General features: G+C 37.6%; 1 protein-coding gene across 1 annotated transcript in view; it reads right to left on the bottom strand.

Moving 5' to 3' along the window:
* UVRAG (UV radiation resistance associated) overlaps positions 1-21,426 on the bottom strand; it is a 272,693-nt gene that overhangs the window by 211,196 nt on the left and 40,071 nt on the right. The window contains exon 5 of the mRNA XM_081061802.1: positions 14,674-14,748. Coding sequence (XP_080917928.1) covers positions 14,674-14,748 — 75 coding nt within the window. The remainder of the gene's footprint in view (positions 1-14,673; positions 14,749-21,426) is intronic.

The following is a 21,426-nucleotide window of genomic DNA, read 5'->3' as shown; positions in this document are numbered from 1 at the left end:
CGGAAGTGAGGAAAATCATTTAACTCCTTCAGGCCTCAGTTTCTTTAACTATAAAATGAGATGAGACTACTACTAATAAAGACAATAATAAAAAAAATGACAGCAAAAGACACAAGGGAAAAAACATTTATGAGCACTTACAGTATGCCAGGCAGTGTTTTTTTCCACGTTAATTTTAATACTTAAACATTAATATGTTAAGGGTTAATATATTTAATACAACCCTGTGAAACAGATGCTATTATTATCCCCACTTTAAAGGTGAGGAAACTGAGCCACTGAAAGGATTAGGTAGAAGAGCCGTGCAGTCTGGCTCCACAGCCCGTCTTTTTAATGGCCCTGCTGGACTTGATCTCTAAGACCTTTTCCAGTTCTAACATTCTGGGTCCGTGTACATTTAAGGCAACTTAAGGACATTATTAAACCCTTCTGCTTCAGCCACCACTTAGCAATTATCATTCTTGAAATACACTAAGAGGCTTGTTCTGAATGACATCTAACTTCACCAGATGTGCAATCCCGACAGACCTCTGATGAAGGATTATAATGGAAAGAAACGGCTCATTTGTATCTGGTTATCTGTGTGAGATACTGCCAAGTGCCAAGGAGCCCAGAGGAGATTTACGTCTCTCGAAATTCTTCTGAAGCCAGGCCTAACCCTTCTTTTTCAGGGAAGGGAAAGAAGGTCTGAGTGAGTACCTACTAACTGGTCTGAGTGAGTACCTACTAAACGGTTGAGGAAACAGGTAATTTCACAGGTCCAATGAGCAGGAGCAATTCTAGGCAAATGATCATTGTGTGTTTCTAGATCATTGGTCGACAAACATTCCTGGTCAATGGCCCAATAGCAAATATTTTAGGCTTTGCAAGCCACATGTCATCTCTTTGTTTTCTCCTTCAAATCATTTACAAGTGTAAAAATGATTCTTAGCTCACAGGCCATACAAAAACATGTGCTGGACTGTAGTTTGTTTACCCCTATCCTAGATCATTGAATGAGACACCTTTTAAAACATGTTACTGTACATTGTAGCTGCTATCATATCATAACACTGTCCTTAACTTCATTAAAACTCTAAAAGTTCTACTGAAATAATCAAGTTGACTGACTCACTACGTAATCAGGATAACTGATTATAAAGCAAACAGTATTATACATATACTTATTCATTTCAGTGTTTACTAAACATCTAATACATAGAGGTTGCCAGGCAGTTGCCACCATCCTTATAAAACTACACAACCCAGCTAAGGTTCTGAGTGAAATAATAATGCAAACGTGGCATAAGAAAGATTGGGGGGGAAAATTTACAGGAGTTCTGATGCGGTAAAGATTCCATCTAGTAGAAGCAGCAACATCAAAGTTTGCAAGGGGTGGCAGTATTTGGCATAGATTAAGGAGTACTAAAAAGCTGAATGGCAGTGAAGGAAAAGTCCCACACAGACGGAACACCTTTAGCCAAAACGTGAGAGTGGGAAAACACAAGCTGCATTCGGAGAAAATTAAATAGTCGTCCAGTGTGCTCAGCTTTGGAGATGTAATTACTCGAAACTCTGAGGAAGGAAATAGTGGGAGATAAAACTGAAAAAGTAGGTTGGGAGACCCAGGAGACCCAAAGCTTTGAATGCCATGCTAAAGAGCAAAGACAAAGTCAACCTTTGGTCAATAAGGACTCATGAAAAATTTCTGACAATGTAGGTAATGATCGGACCTAAATTTTAGGAAGGTTACTCTGGTAATGATGAATGTGAACTAGAGGAGGCAGAATGTCCAAATACCAGTTGGGGGCTTTTCTGAAAATCCACACTTACTAGAGGTAATGAGACAGAGCTCAAACCACGAAAAAAAGACAGACAGACAAAGAAAGGCAGAGGTAGGGAGAGAGAAACAGCGAGAGACAGAGAAAGAGGAAGAGGAGGAGGAGGAAGGAGAACAAGGAGAAAAAAAGAGAAAAGCAGAAACAGAAATAAAAGCACTACACCACCGACTAAGTATAGGCTGATGGAGAGAGTAGAAAATCGGGTCAGAAATCTGGACACATTTAGCAAACAATGGTTACTCTATACAACCAAAACGAAAGTACGCTTTAGGAAGATTAATCGGCAGTGGTGAGTAAGACAGAGTGGATACAAAGAGACTAGAGTGCATAGGCCCGCCAGGAAACCAGCGCAGTCATCAGCCCTCGGGATGCCGCTGGGAGCTAGGATTACGGCACGGGAGACGGAAAAGTAGTCATGGATGTGGGTTATTTCAAAGAAGGATGCAAAAGAGTCCAGTGACTGAATCCAGTGAATAAAATAAATCAATCAAACCTAACTGCAGATTTGAGGCCTGGATAAGTGGGAAAGTAGTTAATAAAGATGTGGAAAATGGGAAGGGAAAGCAAGGCTGGAGAGAAAAGTAAAGACTTCCATTTAAGGTATAATAACTTACAAATGGCAGGTGTCTACGCAGAAATGGTCAGGAACTACTTAAACATAAAGATCTAGAATTTTGAGTAACAAGCTATACAACTGATGACAACCAAGGAGTGTATCCCAATAGAATTTTTAATGATCTGGGTCAACAGAAACTTCATTCATTCATTCACTCAACAAATATTTACTAAATTACTGCTATATGCCAGGCATGGTCCTAAATACTATGGATAAATTAGTGATGAAGATACACATTGTTCCTGCCCTAACATAGCTTACATTCTAATACTAAAGAAAGATGACCAAAGGGGCAATCAGAATAGAGCAGGATAAGGATCCATCACAAGGGAAATGAAATGCAATTTGCTATGGGAGCACATAAGAGGGGTACCAAACTGGACTTAGGGGGTATTCACAGGAAACCATTCTATGGAAATGGGACCTAAGCTAAAACTGAGATGCATAAATTTTAGCATAAGAAAGTATTATGGGTGGGGTGCTTAGAAATCAGGAACCAGACCATAGCCAGATCTTATAAATCATTCATTAATTGCTCTGAAATGATCTGAATAAAGGAGAGACATAACCAGCATTTCAACAAGATACATCTGGTTACAACGTCAAGAACCAGTAAGGAAGTATGTAGATATTTAGCAGGTACCATCAGCAGTGATTCAAAAAAAGAGGGAGGGGTCCAGGATTACCCCCTGTTCTAACATGAGAAAGCCGATGGGTAGCAGTACCATTCACTGAACTAAGGAACACAACAGAAAACCCTCTTTTTTGAAAGGGGGAGGGAAATTGGGCTCAGTTTGGGACTTGTACATTGTTCTATCTCTGAAATACTAAAGCAGTTTGACACACATCTAGATATATGGGAATACAGACTGGAGATGAAGACTTGGGAGAGGGTTGAATCATCCAGATACAATAGGTTAATAAGAAGACAAAAGGCCCAAGTGGAAGCCAGAGGACAGTGGCTTAAGGACTGCACCAAAAGCTCTCCCCAGCAGGACGGTTGGTGTTCTCTGTTATTCTTCAAACTCTAAGTGAGCTTTGCAAGCAACCCTTCTTCTACTTACTTAGTAGAATAAGAAACTATAATGGGCAAGGGGAAAAAAAAAATAACAACAATGGCTCATTCTACTACCTGAGCACATTTTCAGATGCAATGTGTATACTTTTTTAAAATATAGTATTTATTTGTACAACTATTCCTAAAATAGCTACCTGACGAATCCATAAGACAGCCTGTGTTCCCATGTGTATATGTTCCTTTGGACATTAATACACTTTTAAGTGTCAGCCAAGTTAAAACAGAATAATTATGCAAGTATCTCCGTCAAGCACCTTCAAGCCGTGGGCACCAGATGCTTCGCTGTTAGGGAGGGGAGGCAAGCCCTCTTCTTAGACACTGAGCTGATGCTGAATGTGGATTTTCCCCCAGGTTTTGTACAAGGTTTGGGACAACAGAGGATGTTTTCCTCTCCCTCAAACCAGTGAAAACTAATGAGAAATAAGAATAGTGTTATTAAAAAAGGTATACAGATACTGAAACTAAAATCAATTCTGTTTTTTCTTTTTAATTCAAGTCAAGAGGGATGAAGAGATTCTTGTTCATACTTCAGTATTTCAAACAACCCTCAAAAAATCATCACAATCATAGTCACACACTCCAAGTACGAAGTGGACTAATGTCATTAATGTTATTCCCTGACGTGAGGACGGCAAGTGCCCCTGCTGAAGTAGCCATCCTTTAAGCGAAAAGTATATTTCAGAATAGGGTAGAGATAGGAACCATGTGATCCAAGTAAACTTCATCTACTCATGGAAAATATTTACTAAGCATAGTCTGTGCTAAATCCTGGGGCTATAAAAGTGGGTGAGACACAACCTCAATCCTAAAGGAGCTTACACGCTAAGAGGAGGAAAGATGTATATACAAATTACTATCACTGTGAGAGAAGTGGGAGAGTAAGAGGAGGCAATAGTGATATCCTGTTAGCTAGCATTAGTGGAGAGATTTTAAATAAAAGAAAGGATTCCCAGCTCTGCAGATAATCCGAAACTATGGGGGGGAGGGAGAAATACAGTCAAGAATGCCCTCATCACAAATGTCAGAGAGAATAGTAAAAACTAGTTTTCAAAATTTTAAACAAAACAGAATTTTAAACTCTCTGAATCCCCTAGTGAGGACAAGTCTGGAGCTCTGTTTCTATTTACTTCTCAAGAATCTAAAATATCTATATGAAGAACCATGTTTGGCTTTGAATTTTCCGGTATCAAAATTCTGAAAAGCTCAGATTGTGCTAAGAAGACAAGAACTTCCAAATGCATAACAGGAAACGTGGCATTTTCCCAGATTATTCTCTGGCATCAATGAAGAGAGAGAATGGGGACCACACTGCAGCAGCAGGATTTATAAATATGAATTACAGGATAAGTTGATTTTCCAAACATCTGTCAGAAGTTAATTTGATCCAAGAGAAAAGAGGGGAAAAAAAGACTCAGAGGGAAGCCAAATATAGTGACTAATGCACGGAACTTTTTGTGGATTTCAGTGGGCTGATGGCCTCATGGGCATTGCATGCCCACTCCACAATAATAAATACCCAAAGTCTGTGCAATACTGTACTTTACACCATTCAAAGCACTTTCCCGTGCACTCTCTCATTTTATTCTCACAATGCACACAGTCTATCTCTGGTAAAAAGTAAAGACAGAGACTTAGTACTTTGACACGCTATACGAATTGGGGAGAAATGTGCAGATGCCACATAGCATAGTGTTTAAGAGAAAAAGCCTTTGAATAAGTCAGACCTGGGTTTGAATCATGGACCTGCTACCTTACTAGCTATGTAATCTTGTGTCAGTAGTTTAATGTTCTCTTGTAGGGTACTTTACCGGTAAAATGACGATAACGATCTCGTGGGGTTGTTACACAAGTTAAATAAAAACACGTAAAACAACCGATATAGTGTCTGACATAAAGTAGGCATTTCGAAAATGAAAACTAACAACAGTCGTCTTCAAAAGTTCTGTACCTACCTGGTGTAACACTGTGACTAGGCTATCACACCAGCTCAAACAACTCAGAAACAAAGTTTTACCCTGGATTTAAACTGAGCTCACATACCTGATGTTTTATTAGACACAGCCCCTGAGAATCTGTCTAGTCTTTGTTTCTTATATTTTGTAATAGGGGGCAGGCGGTACAAAGGAAACTAAATAGGATATGTGTAGAAATTAGCTATTTTTATGATTTTCCTACTTTTGCTTGAGACCTGGACAGAAATTATACGATAGCCCTTTCTTTGTTGTTAAAACATAGGCTACTGGGGATACTTAATCCCTACTTCTGAACGTTCTGCTTGTGTACTGTGTGGAACGTGCTTTGGAAACAAGTTAGCATCCATTAATTTGACTAGCAAGAGGAAGTAGCCATCTTTTTAATTTCTCAGTTCCATAAAGTTAACTAAATGGAACTCTCTTAACTTTTCTAGAAAGCTTCAAACTTCTTTATCCTGAAAATGAAAAACTAATAGCTGCCCACTTCAGCTGCTATAAGTTAAAGAAGACATCTCTAACAGCATGTGATCACAATCAAAGTTAATCAAGTTAAATGATGAAAGAAACCTCAAAAAGAAATTAAATGATGAAAATATCTATCCATCACTTTTACATAGGTGACACAGTATAATGAAGAAAGTACGTATCTAAAAAGAAAGAGATATGTTCTGATCCTGGTTCTGCCACTAACTCATCCTGGTATCTTGGTCATTCAGTTATTCCCCAAATACTTATTGTGTACCTGTTAGATGCCTGCTATTATTACTATTACTACTACTACTAGTACTACTAAAACTACTAATAACAGATGCTCTACCTTCCTCAGAAGCCATTTGTAAGGATGGAGTTAATCATTTATAAGCAAATGCTTAAAAGTAAAAGAGCTACGAAAGTAAGTATGTAGTGATTTTATTCTATTACATATTACACGTATATATTATCGCTATGTCTAACTTACATCTATAGCATGAAACTAACTTGCCATGTCAAATTCAAGAGTTCATGAGGCTCCCTGAGCCTCAGTTTCTTTATCCATGAAATAGGGGCATTGAGCTAGAGAACTCTAGTATTCCTTCCAGTGTTAATCAGCTAATTAGGATATTCTTACTTTTGAGATGAGGAACCTAAAACTAAGAGAGGTTAAGTGATTTGCTCAAGGAACACAGTACCAGAACAAAACTGGGATTAGAATTCAGGTTTTCTGCTTTTCAAAAGCAGTCCCTGAAAAATGTAAAATAGGATTTTTCATTTGTACAGCCTCTCAGATCATAAAACTCACTGTTGTCCCTAAATCTTTAATCTCAGTTTGACTGTGTACTTGAGATGATCAAGTTATGTGGCTGCATTTGTGAAATTAATCACCAAATTGCTACTTTAATCTCTTGAGAGTTTCATTCCAAAAAGATTTGATCCTTTTTTGTTGGATTCTATTTCTGCTGTAATTTTTTTTCTCTTTAAAATGAGAAAGCATTGCCATCTACTGGCCTCTGAAGACACTGCTGTTACAGTTTTCAGTCTGAGAAAAGAATTCTTACCAAGCTAATGCTTTTTGCACGTGGTCAAAAACACAACAGTTAAGAGTTATTATGGCAGTATGAGTTCATAAAAATAAAACTCCCAAAGTTGGAGCTGGAGGTAAAGTCGGGTGGGAGAGAGAAATAGCATTCCCTCAAGATTTTTAATCTCAATTATTGTTACGACAGTCCTAAACACAGCAAGCACTCACCTTCATTCATTAATACACTTTTATTCAGCCCCCGTACATGGCAGCACTGTGCAAGGGACACAACTGACGTAATGGTAAGCATTAGAGATGTGAACCCTCTTATCAATAGGTTTAAGAGCCTAGTGAGTAGTAGTTTCCATTTATCATTGAACCCTATACATGGGCCATGCTTGGGATATACATTATCACCTTTAATCTATGATGAGGTAGACATTATCTCCATTTACAGATGAGAAAACAAACACAGAGATGACTCACTTTGTCCAAGATCTCTCTTATAGGTAAGCAGCAGTGCCTGGAATTAAATTCACATCAATCTGATTCCAAAACCCAATTCTTAACCACCAGGAATGTGCGTGCACCCAGGTAGCTGTCAGCATCCTCCCAGAAAGTAGATGTCAAAAGGAAATTCAGGTAAAGATGATCTTACATGTCTATATTAAAGGCAAAACCTCCTGAACTTGGATCTGCAAGGGTTCCAGCTTATTAGATAAAAAGCTGGCCCAACAGCCTCTCATTCCCCGTCTTCTCAATTGCCATCCTAGCAGTTAAATCCACCCAGAAAACACCGCTCTTGGCCACCCTGTCTTATTCACCAATCCCCATCCATCCCGACTTCAAGCTACAAGTGTTCCTCTCTGTTTCTCTACAGTCCCCAAACATTAAACAGAACACCTGTTCCAAAGGTGCTCTTCAAATTATTTATGGTTTGCTATAATTCACCTATGTTATCTGCAAGACCAAAATAACTGATATCAAAAACAATTTTTCAAACCAAAGCCATTTGTAATTCTGGAATATATGTAGCTTTATCTCCTCAACTAAAAAGAATAAATATTTGTGAATCTGTGTCTAATACTTTTTTTATCCCCAGTACCTGTGAGATAATAAAATAAATACATATATTGGTCTCTGCCCCCAGCTCCTGGCACAGAGCTCTTAAAGCCCTTGTAATTTCCTAGGTGACAAAAGCCTACAAGCACCTTTGTTCTAATATTTGGTCTTTGATCCCAGTTCCTGACACAGAGCTCTTGAACACCTTGTAATTTCCCGGGTGTGTATCTTTTGTTCTAACGAGGGAACTCTGCTGGATGGCTCCTGGATGAGGGGTGGTCACTGGAAAGACCTAGCCAGGATTAGAAGCTTGGAATTTTCAGCCCTGTTGCCAATCCTCCAGAGAGAGGAGAGGGGCTGAAAATGGAAAGATCGATCAGGCCTACATGATGAAGCCTCCATAAGATTCCGAAGGTACAGGGTTCAGACTCGTGCACCGTTGATGGGACTGCAGATTGGTACAGCCCCTATGGAAAACAGTATGCGATTCCTCAAAAACACTAGAAATGGACATACCATACAACCCAGCAATTGCACATCCGGGTATTTATCCAAAGAAAATAAAAACACTAATTTGAAAAGATATGTGCACCCCTATGTTCATTACAGCATTATTTACAATAGCCAAGATATAGAAGCAGCTTAGATGTCCATCAATAGATGAATGGAAAAAGAAGATGTGGTAATTATATACAATGGAATATTACTCAGCCGTAAAAAAGAACGAAATCTTGCCATTTGCAACAACATGTATGGCTCTAGAGGGCAAACTAAGAGAAATAAATCAGGCAGAGAAAGACAAATACTATATGGTTTCACTTATATGTGGAATGTAAAAACAAAGCAAAACAGACTCATAGAAACAGATACCGAAAGGATGGTTACCACAAAGGAAGGCGTGGGGGGATGGGTGGAAAGGGGAAGGGGAATATAGTCAATAATATCATGATACATTTGCACCGTGATAGATGATTACTAGAATTAGTGAGCTGATCGCATTGTAAGGTATCAATATGTCAAATCACTGCACTGTACACCTGAAACTAATATAACCAATACAGAATTGTACGCCAATTGTACTTACATACTTAAAGTAAAAAGAAAGGAAGGAAGGAAGGAAGGAAGGAAGGAAGGAAGGAAGGAAGGAAGGAAGGAAGGAAGGAAGGAAGGAAGAAGGAAGGGAGGAGGGGAGTTGGGAGGGAGGGAGGGAGGGAGAGAGGGAGGGAGGCAAAAGTACAGGGGTCAGGCTGGCCAACGTACACACTGGGAGGGTGACAAACCCCAACTCCACAGGGACGAAAGTTCCTGTACTCGGGACCCTCCCAGACCTCGCCCTACACATCTCTTCCATCTGGCTATTTATCTGTATCCTTTATGAAATCCTTTAATAAACTGGTAAACCTAAGTGTTTCCATGAGTTCTGTGGGCCGCTCTAGCAGATTAAACAAACTCAAGGAGGGAGTTGTTGGAACCTTGAACCTATAGCCGGTTGGTCAGAAGCACGGGTGATAACGGGATTGAGACTGGTATCTGAAGTGTGGTATAGGGGGCAGTCTTGTAGGACTGAGCCCGTAACCTGACACTATGTCCAGGTAGACAGTGTTAATAGTGAGTTAAATTGAAGGGCACCCAGCTGGTGTCACAGAGAATTGCTTGTTGGTGTGGGGGAAACATCCGCACATTTGGGGGACCAGAAGCATTAGAAGTTAAGTGTGAGTAGTAAAAGAGACACACAGGAAAGAGAAAAAAGGTCAGAAAGAACCGGGTTTTTCCCTACAACAGGAGGGAAAAAAGACTTGTTTTTTTCATTTTAGTACCTAGTTTAATAATGGGTGCATAGTAGGTACTTGATATTTATTGACCGAAAAAAACATGAATCACTTTTACAACTAAAGCTAGATTTTCATCATTTATTCAATTATTTCTTTGCACTGCTGCTAAAAATTTAAGAGTTCCACATTTGTATGCCAGATAAATGAAATTTTACTACATAAAATTAACAACATATCACGCCCTAATACTGCCAGCTGAGGTTTCTGAACACCGGATTCAAACCCACAGTGTACACTTTAGTCAAGACTTTCAAATGGGTTCACTTCCAAACATACTCCTAGTAGTGAGACTCCTCGTCCATTGTAGTAGATAGTTGAGACACTTACTAGGTTCCTAAAAACTCAACAGTTTTGAGAAGTGAGTAAATCCTTTTTGGGAAAAAGATAACAAGGCAAAAGTTCTGAGCAAATAAATAATTTCATCTTTTAGACCATAGTGGCTGAAGGCACTTTAAGCAATATGGTCAGAGAGAAGATTAACAGCAACATAATCATCAGAAGTAATAATAAAAGTGTTTCTGATTACAGCTAATGTAAAAAAACAAGAATGCTAAGGAAGTGATCAAGAAAAAATTTAGTTATTATTTTAAAAGTTGCTTTAAAACATGCTTCCTTATTGCTTCATGAGTGTAATTCTTACTCTCCTGTATACCGTGTTTCCCCGAAAATAAGACATAGCCAGACCATCAGCTCTAATGTGTCTTTTGGAGTAAAAATTAATATAAGACCTGGTCTTATTTTACTATAATATAAAACCAGGTGTCATGTCATGTCATATAATATAAATACCGGGTCTTATATTAATTATTGCTCCAAAAGACGCATTAGAGCTGATTGTCTGGCTAGGTCTTATTTTGGGGAAAACATGATAGAAAACACATTATTAAAATACAATCCTGTTCTGACGGCCTTGGTGCTTCAGCATTTTTTAAATCCTTTATGCGGTATTTCAAACACAGACATGCTAACCATTAGCAGTTATTGTGATTACAAATATTTGGACTTATTTCTACCACTGCCTCTGTGCTACAAGTTTCTGTTTACTATTTGTTTTCATTTCTGTTCTCCTTTTCTGTCTCCTATCAAGTTAACAAAGTTTTCTACACTTTATATTCCCTTTTCTCCCTCTGTTAATTAAAAATCTGTGTTCTGTTTCTAGTCATTACTAGGTATCTTTAAATTTTTAACATGCATACTTGACCACAAATTTTTCTAAGAAATTCTACGGTTGGTTCGAATCTCTATTCGTCTCCCAGACAAATCAGTGACCTCGATGAGTCTTCCATCTTTAAATCCCCTCCCTCACCTTATTATTGTCTGGAGCAATGTTTCTCAAACTCTGTGGGAAAGCACCAGCTGCTTTTCCTTCAACCCCTTGCAAACCAATACTTTTGGAAAGAACAATAAAAAGGCACAATAATGTCAAATTGCCATAAAAGTTTTGAAACATTTACTTTCAATTTTTATACTTGGTGCACTACAGGCTGGTGACAGATGGTTATTGGACTGGTTCTGGTCCACATACTATACTTTGAATAACAATGCTCTAGTTTGTTTCACCTTAAAACACAGAAACTTACTATATGTTAGTTTTTGTTGCTTATTAGTTTACAGGCAGTAGTTAATTCACTAACGTCTGAACCCTTTTTATGCACCTTGCTGTAACTTGCTGTTACTACCTACATCTTTCCTTTGGAATCATCTCGATCTGCATCATTCACTATAGCACAGAAAAAGGGTCTGTGGACAATAAACTCACAATCTTTGTGCATTTAAAATTGTCTCTGTCACTCCCAACTGAAAGTTCTACAATAAATAGAATTATACATGAATAGTTAACAGCACTTTGAAGATATATTTCTTCTGGCATCTACCATTGCTGATGAGACATTGGCTGTCAGCCTAATTCATGTAATATTTTCGTTCTCCCTGCTAGCTTTTAAGATTTTCCCTTTTAAACTTGTCCTTATAGATCTGCAGTTTCTCAAAGATATCTAAGACGTCTCAGAGAGAGCCGTAGCTTAGCTTTTAGGGCTCATTTTGCTCAGAGGAGTACATCTTTCAGCCAACTATGCCCAAAGCTTTTGCTTCCGCCCACTTCTTTGTGTTTCTATTCCATTTCTGTTTCAAAGATAATCATTATCTTGCTTTTTGTTTCTTTGTTTCAGTAAGGTAGGTCCTCTTTAAATTGCTGATTTCATCAGTCATTGCTTTTTGTTTAATACAGCAGAGGGGATCAAAGTGTACACTTACGAGGCCATCTTGACAAGAAACACTGATTTCTTAAAAAAAGAAAAAAGAAATGCTTTTTAAGGTTCTGCCTCTATGTCAGGTGTTCATTTGAAAGCTGGTACAGGGGCAAGATAAGTGGGACTTATTATAAGTTTACAAAACTCATTAACTGAAGGACTATACAATAAAATGTACCACTTACCACAATCATATATTCAATAACCATTTATTGACCATTTGGTCTTGAATCTGTCAGCTCTGCTACTTAGTAGCTGTGTCATCTTGGGAAACTGACCTGTGCCAGTTCCTCTTCCATACAAGGACAATTGTGAGGTTTAAATGAGGTAAAATATGTAAAGCACTTACAATAGTGCCTGGTATATATGTTTCCACACAGGAGAAAAACTTCCCACTTCATTTCCCAGGGGAGAAGGTAATTAAAAGAACATTTGCAGTTTTTTCATATCCTTCACACACTCCTCCCCAAGACCCGCAGATGACTTATCCGATTGTTGAGCTTGGGAGATGAAACTGAGCGCGACTGCCTCAGTCCTTTCTGCTCCCCTCCCATTCAGGAACAGCCTGTCTAAAACACACAAGACTTCTGCTCTGGGCAAGGAGGATCAGGCTTTGTTCCTGTAAGGAGAAGATCCCAGTTTTGCTTGCTTTTTTTGTTTTTTGTGGGTGAAGTTTCAATTAGAAAGGAAGTATACTCATAGGACAACAGCTCTGATGGCCAGTTCAACAAAAGAGTTCCAAAGTTGCTTTGAAGGGTGGACTAGGTGCTGGCGTCGGTGCATAGCTTCCAAGGATAGTACTTCGAAGGTGACCGTAGTGATATTCAGCAACGAGGTATGTAGCACTTTTTCTAGGATGAGTTCGTGAACTTAATTGTCTGACCTCATATACCTATGTCAAAGGTACACATAAGATGTTGATACACTACAGGGTCTCAGAAAATGAGGACTTTATAATAACGAAAGAAGAAAAGCTTATCAGAGCCAAAACTAAGTCCTGAAGAAGTCACCAAGAATAGCTTCCATTATGCCAAATCTGATGGGCAATTTTCAGTTCTCATCTTATCTGACCACTCCTCAAAAGAGAAAAACAAAACAAAACAAAAACCTCTCTCTTTGGCCTCAGAGACTGTGTAAGAGATTTCACTCTCTTTCCCTTATTTGTCTCTCGCCACTCCTTCTCAGTCATCTTTTCCAATGCCTCTTCCTCTATTTGGTCTTTAACAGTTAGACGTCATCAAGGCTTGGTTACTAAGCTCCTTTTTTCTCACTGTAGAGCCTGTCCTTAGTCTATCTTATCTGTACTCAATACTTCACTGACTCTTGGCCCCATACTTATATCTCTAACTCACTTCTGTCCTCTAACTCCAGACTCATACCATGTTTCACCGAAAATAAGACCCAGCCAGACCATCAGCTCTAATGCGTCTTTTGGAGCAAAAATTAATATAAGACTAGGTCTTACATTACATTACATTGCATTGCATTGCATTGCACTGCATTGCACTGCACTGCACTGCACTACATTACATTACATCCGGTCTTATATTAAAATTCTCCCTCATCACTCTGACCTTCATTCAGTCCCTAAAACTCACCATGTCCGGTTCCACTACATAGCCTTCCAACATGTTACCCTCCTCTGCCTGGAATGTTCTCTATTCAGCCCCACTCCCTCCACATAGTTCACTTCCACTCATCCTCTGGATTGTAACCTTAAAAGTCAAGTCGCCAAGAAGACCTTTCTTGAGTCACTAGAGTGGGTAATAAGGTTCTTATTACACACTTTAATAGCACTTACCACCATTTGTGTTTGTATATTTATTTGTTAGGTTCCTTTATCACTGCTTGTCTCTTCCATATATTCCATAACAATAGGAAAATACCCACTTGCTCACTACTGTACTCTTAGCTCTTAGAGCACAGTAGCTGACATTCAGCAGGTAATAAATAGTTGTTGAATGAATGGAGCATTCTAGCAACAGCATTTAAGACAACCAAGAATTATGAAGTAGCATGATCACTAAGAGCAAACAATATAGAAAACATGCCTCATTGGTTTGTAGCTATTATTAAGTGGGATAAAGAACATGAATCACCTGGCATAGTACCATAAGTACTAGTAGGTACTTGGTAAACACAGGTTCTCTTTCCTTTCCTTTCTCTAATCGCCTGTAGACATATAGTGCTGACTATAATGACTCATAATTTCTTAAATGTACTGAAAGTTGTAAAAGCTATCTGAAACATTTAATAAAATTGTATTGCATCTAATCAAAATTCACCATTCTTAACTCCCAAAGAATTATGTAGGATAAGAAAAAAACAGTTCAGATTTTCTTTTAAAAAATGAAGATAACCTGAATTCAGAAAACATGAATTGGGGTGGTTAAAAATAAGTTTTCATTTTAAAAGGCTTCCACCCTAAGCCACACTACACAACAAACTTACAAGGGTTCTGTTTACACAGAGCATGTTACTGTACAAGTCAAGGCACAGCCAGCCGCACTAAACAAAACTCATAGCACCAGGAAAGTCCTCTTACCTTATGTTCAAACGGAGCACCATAGTAGCCATCATTCAGCCCGAAAATTATTTCATTTTGGTTGCGGGCATGAATCTAAGAGAAGAGGAAAACATACTATTAGTTCTCCTCATTCCAATCAAGTGTTAATATCATCAGAGAATGAAGTACAGCAGGACACCTCAATGCTGAAAAACCAGTTGGCGGCGTGTAACAAGCCAGCAGAAAACAAGTCACTGTCTCCAGACCAAGTAATCAACTGCGAGTTTCCTGCTTTACTCAAAGGTCTCACAAAACCATCACATGAGATCACAGGCACCATCATTCACACGTATTTTCCACAAACATTTCTTGAGGTTGTTATGGGGAAGACTATTCCTACAGTACATTCAGAGGCATACCACACATTTACTTATCTCAGAGAAAACACAAGCCAGCTAATCTATAAAATACTTTTAAAAATATGACTATCTAGAAAAAAAAAAGATTAGTATTTTTCCATTTTCAAAAAGACAGTGTAAAGATGATATCCAATCCCTACAGTCTTTATATGTCTACTAATTATTGCCTGCATACCACTCTCTTTCAAATGCAACTAATTGGAGCTTGCCACCTCAAATTAAACTTCACCTAAAAGGTGGGAGAATTAAAATTTTTAAATTGAAGAGCTAAAATAAAAAAACTTAAAATAGTACAAAGTATCCAATTGTGAAACATGAAAATAGATTTAGTGACCTGATCAGAAAGAGTTGTAGCTAAAGAAATTTTAGTTTCTTCAGTAAAAGATTAAGTAAGGGTTCAAGTTGAGGAAAGACAAGAAGGATTACCAGAACAGAATATTCTATCTCCTTTGTCTAGCTACAGACAGAATAGCCAAAACCAGCAGCAGAAAATTCCTGTGAACATTCATCTGACTTCCATATCTCCTACCTCTACTATTAAAGCAAAATTAATCACATGTTCTCTGTTCACAGACCACATTTACTCAACTGAATACACCACCACCAAAAGATGAGTCTACAATAATACATTTATACTGAAAACTATAAATCAATCTCAAGAAGTATTTCATTTTATGAGAGAAAAGAGAAAGCATCATGAAATCAATTTTAAGATTAGAAGGTACCTGAAATTTTACAAACATAAAATATTTTATACACATATATACCTAGGGTAATAAAAGATTAAAATTATATGCATCTAAATGTTAACAATGGTTGTCACTGGGCAGAAGGATTACACATCATTTTTTATTCTCTTCTCTGAGCTTTTAAAAAATGTCCAAATTGTCCACAAAGAACATGTATTACTTTTAAAATTGGAAGAAAATTACCATTAAAGAAGGGAGAAGGACTACCATCAGGAGCAAATTTAATATGAGGGGAAACTTCTCAGAGCATAAGATTCATGACAATGGTATTAAATTAGTTTGCTGAAAATAAGAGACAACTTGGTTCTAGTACTTGAAAAGAGAGTGGGCTAAAAAAATAAAATCTGGTGCTCTGCGTTCTAATTCAAACTACAACTGTTTGATGAGGAACCTGACTTGTTTATCTTTATAGCCCTAGTACCTAGCACTCCACCTAACATATGAGAATAGTAGGAAACCAATGTGAATGGTCCATGCCCTAATTTCCTCATCAAAGTTCAACCACTTAAACTAAACGCAAGCATTCCTGCCATTACACATGGTGCAAGTAAGCAGTTCAACAAATTCCCACCTTGAACAGAGCTATTTTCAAACTTCTTTGTCATCAAAACCAAGTCAAGGCCAGCTAGTTCATGACTTCTGGGGAAAACATCTTGATGAACGCTATTACTTCTAAAGGCTATTCAGAAAACTGAATATGTGGCACAAACAAGTATGTGACTTCGGACAAGTTGTATCACCACTCTGGGCCATACATTCCTCAACTAAAAATGAATGGATTGGATTATGTTCTATAATATCATATTTCTGTGCCTATCCCCATCTTTTGTCCTCTAGCGAATTCCAACATATCATTCCAAATTCACTTAGGATTATCAACCAACTTAATATAACTGACATTTGTAAAACATTCTACTCCATGACAGCAGCATACATATCACATGTACAGCAAACATTCACCAAGACAGACTATTTATTCTGGACCATAAAATAAATCTCAAAAAAGATAAAAGGATTGAAATCATACAAACTACTTCCTCTAAACTCAACAGAATTAAAATAGAAAGTCCACAAACGTTTGAAAATTAAACAACATACCTCTAAATAACCCTTGGGTCAAGAAGAAATAAAAGGGAAATTAGAAAATATGTGTAACTGAGTGAAAAATGAAAATACAATACCAAAATTTGGGGGTTACAGCTAAAGCTTAGAGGAGAATTTATTAAATGCTTATTTTAGACAAGAGAAGTCTCAAATCAGTAATCCAGGATCCTACCTTAAGAAACTAGCAAAGAAGAGCAAATTAAACCCAAAGCAAGCAAAGGAAGAAAATAATAAAGGTAAAAGCACAAATCAGTGAAATTGAAAACAATCATAATAAAATCAAACATTAGTTCTTTGAATAGCTAATAAAATTGATAAATCTCTACTCAGAGTGATCATAAGAAAAAGAAGACAGAAATTACCAACAGCAATAATAAGAGAAGAAAGAATTATTATATATCCTACATATATGAAAAAGACATGGTAATATTGTAGAATTTATCACAGCAATATATTTGCAACCTTAGGTGAAACTGACAAATTCTTTGGAAGACAGCTTATCAAAGCTCACTTACTAAGACGTAGATAACCTGAATAGCCCCTTATCTAATAATTTAATCATACTTCTAAACTTCCCCACAAAGAAATCTTAACACGCAGACGGCCTCACTAAAGAATTCTGCCAAACATTTGAGAAATAAATAACAATAATTCTACACAAATTCCTCCGGATAATACAAGAGTAAACACTTCCCCATCCATTTTGATACCAGCATTACTCTGATACTAATCCAGACAAGGACATTCCAAGAAAAGTACAGACCAATATCCTTTATGGACAAAGATGTAAAAAACGTTAATGAAATTCCAAGAAAAGTACAGACCAATATCCTTTACGGACACAGATGAAAAAAACCTTAATGAAATACTACCAAATCAAATCCAATCTAAATAAAAGGAAACCCCCTCAACCTGATAAATTGTCTACAAAATTTATAGCTAATATACTTGTGAAAGACTGAATACTTTCCCCCAAGATCAGCAACAAAACAAAGATGTCCACACTACTCACTTCTATCTATTTGATGTTGTACTGTGGTCTTAACCAGTGAAATAAGACAAGAAAAAGAAAGACATACACATTACAAAGGAAGAAAGTAAACCATCTGTTTTCACAGACAACATGACTTCCTACATAGCAATCTACAAAAGGAATACACACACACACAAACAAAAACCCTACTAGATGTAATAAGTGAGGTTAGTAAGGTCATAGAATAAAAGATCAATACAGAAATGTTTCTATACAATAGCAACGAAAGTTGGAAATAGGGATATTTTAAAAAGGAATACCATTTAAATTAGCATCAGTAAACATGGAATCCATAGGTACAAATCTAACAAAATACATGTAAGATCTGTATGTTGTGTGCTACAAAAATTGATGAATAAAATCAAAGATTTTCACAAATGAAAACATGTATCATCTCTATAGATTCAAACACTCAATACTGTTCAGATGTCAATTCTCCCCAAATTTTCTTAGATTCAAGACCTATTAAAATCCCAGCAGGATTTTGGTAGAAATTGACAGACTAATTTTAAAGTGTATATGCAAAAGCGAAAGATCTAGAAGAGCCAGAACAACTGTGAAAAGAGAACAAAGTTGGAGGATTCGTATTACCTAAATTCAAGATTGCATAAAACTTCAGCAATCAAGATAATGTATTAGCACAGGGACAGATGTGGAGGTCAGTGAAACAGAACAGGGTCCAGAAATAGACCCCCATAAATGATTTTCAACAACTGATTTCCAACAAAGATGACAAGGTAATTCAATGGAGAAATAATAGCCTTTATAACAAGGAGTATAGGAACAAATGCTCATCCATTTCCAAAACAATGTACCTTCCACTTCATATAAAAGTGAATTCAAAATGTATCATAGACATAAATGTAACACCTAAAACTATAAAATTTCTAGAAGAACTTCAAACGAGTAAATCTTTATTACCTTGGGTTAGGCAAAGATGTCTTAGAGAAAACATAAAAGGCATGAAACATAAAAGGAAAAACTTGTATCGTGGACTTCACCAACATTTAAAAACTTCTCTACTTTAAATGACACTTTAAAAAATGAAAAGACCAGCCACAGACTGGCAGACAATATTTGGAAAATATGTATCTTAAAAAGGACTGACTCATACCCAGAATACATACAGAAATTTTACAACTCAATAATGAGAATTCAAACAACAAAATTGAAAATGGACAAAAGATCCGAGAAAACATTTCACTAAATGTTTCACTAAAGAGGGAAAGAGAGAGAGAGAGAGAGAGAGAGAGAGAGAGAGAGAGAGAGAGAGAGAGAGAGATTGATAGCACATAAACATTTTTTTAAATGCTCAACATCATTTTGTCATTAGGAAAATTAAAATTAAAATCCTGATGAAATACCACTTCAAACCCATTAAAATGCAGAATGGTAGTTACTTTAGAAAACAATTTGGCAGTTTCCTATAAAATTCAACATATACTTACCATTACCCAGAAATTCCATTCCTGGGTATTTACTAAGAGAAATGACAACACATGTCAACACAAAGACCTATATTTAAATATTCATAGCAGTTGCAGTTGTACAACAGCCTAGCCAACTGTCCCTCCGTGTCTTTCCTTAAAAAAAAAAAGAGTCTGTGAGATTGTGCCTTTCTGGCACTCTGTTCCATCCTTGTGTTTACACCTTATACCTCTCTGTCTGGTCCCCAAAAGATGGTTTGCAGCCAAAGACGGGTAAGATATCTCACGGGAGATACAACCTAAGCCAGGCAGAACCAAGTGGGGACCCCCAATGAGCTGCCTTAGAAAAATATGGGAAGGGGCCTTGCCTCCCCTTCCACCTGCCTGGGAAAGTCTGTTACGGGCCCTGGCTTTTCCCTCGCAACTGTTTGTGAGAGAAGTCATGAGGAGAACAAAGATCAGTTATCTCTACGGAGCTGTTACTATATGAGAGACTTGACCCTGAGAAGGTACATACCTTAGGTAAGACATCATGGGACCTTGTGCTTCGGCTGTTTGAAGATCAACATAATTGGCTTGGGATGTTTCTATAACGTGATAAGTGAGTCTCACAGACCGTGCCAAAAACACTGCTACTCCCTTGTATACTTATCAATAAAAGCCTCCAGTCGGCTTTATTCTGGGCTCCAGTCCTCTGAGACTGAGAGACCTCTGGCCTTCTGAGAGATTTAACAGCGTTAAGTCTCTGTTTGTTTCTTAAAAACTTAACCCAAACCGCCCCTGCTCGCACCCTCACTGCCCTTGTTGTGCGGGATGCGACAGCAATATTACCATGTTTCCCCAAAAATCAGATCTAGCCGGACCATCAGCTCTAATGCGCCTTTTGGAGCAAAAATTAATATAAGACCCGGTCTTATTTTAATATAATATAAGACCGGGTCTATAATATAATACATTATAATATAATACCAGGTCCTATGTTAATTTTTGCTCCAAAAGACACATTAGTGCTAATGGTCTGGCCAAATCTTATTTTCAGGGAAACACGGTATTCACTGTGGTGGTGGTTACTCAACTTTATATACTTTTCAAACTCATTGAACTCTACATTTTAAATGAGTGAATTTTATTGCATGTAAATCATACCTCTACCAACCTAACTTGTAAAAAAAAGCCATTTCATTCCAAAGTCAGCCCTCCCTGACTCTATCAGGCTCGTGTGAATACCTCCTCCATTTACTCCCATAGCTCTCTATGTAGGAATTAATCAATCATCAGTTTTCGAGGTCTAAGAATCTTGCCTTACTCATCTCTGGATCCTTCCCACTGAGAACAATGCCCAGTAGAAAGCAGGTCAATCAATGCACAGAAGTGATTCTGGCTATTATCCTGATACATCTTAGTCTTGCTTTCCTCCAAAAATCTGTAATTTTATTTTATCTGAGTTTCTAGTAGTATGTTACTTGTTATACCTAACTCACAGGTGAGTTTTGACTTTCTACAAGGATATTAAATTTCAAATTGGCTTAAAAAACCATGTTTTCTTTTTCTTTTGGCCTGTTTTACCTGCATAACTAACTTTGTAAGAAGACACCTGAATGCTGACTCTTAAACTGGGCAGGTTAGACACAAGTACAGTTAGCTGTTTTAAGGCCACCACTTAAGGAATGTGTGAGTTGAAAAGCATGACGCAAGCCATCTTCTCTGGCCAAAAACTCCCCTACAAGCTTATAGCCCTGCAACTGTAATATTAGGAAGCGTCATCCTCCACAAAATAATACCTTCAGAAGAAAAACAAACAAATGCTTAATATCTTGGTCTATCCACAGGCAGCCAACTAAGCATGTGGGAAGCTAGAAAGGGTGTGTGCTTCAGTTTAGGGCTCTGGTTGGCCAGCCCGGAGGCAGTAAGTTCCTGGTACTAAAAGAGAGAAGGAAGGTCCTAAGCCAAAAATCATCATTTTGTCAATTTTAATTAAGACCAGCCCTAAAACAGAGGAAAAAATATAAAAATAAGAAAGATGAAAAATTTGTAGCAGGTTAGAATTTAGCTAAGAAATA

This window comes from Rhinolophus hipposideros, assembly GCF_964194185.1.
Source record: "Rhinolophus hipposideros genome assembly, chromosome: 10".
NCBI classification, from domain to species: domain Eukaryota; kingdom Metazoa; phylum Chordata; class Mammalia; order Chiroptera; family Rhinolophidae; genus Rhinolophus; species Rhinolophus hipposideros.
This window is presented reverse-complemented; position numbering and strand designations above follow the sequence as displayed.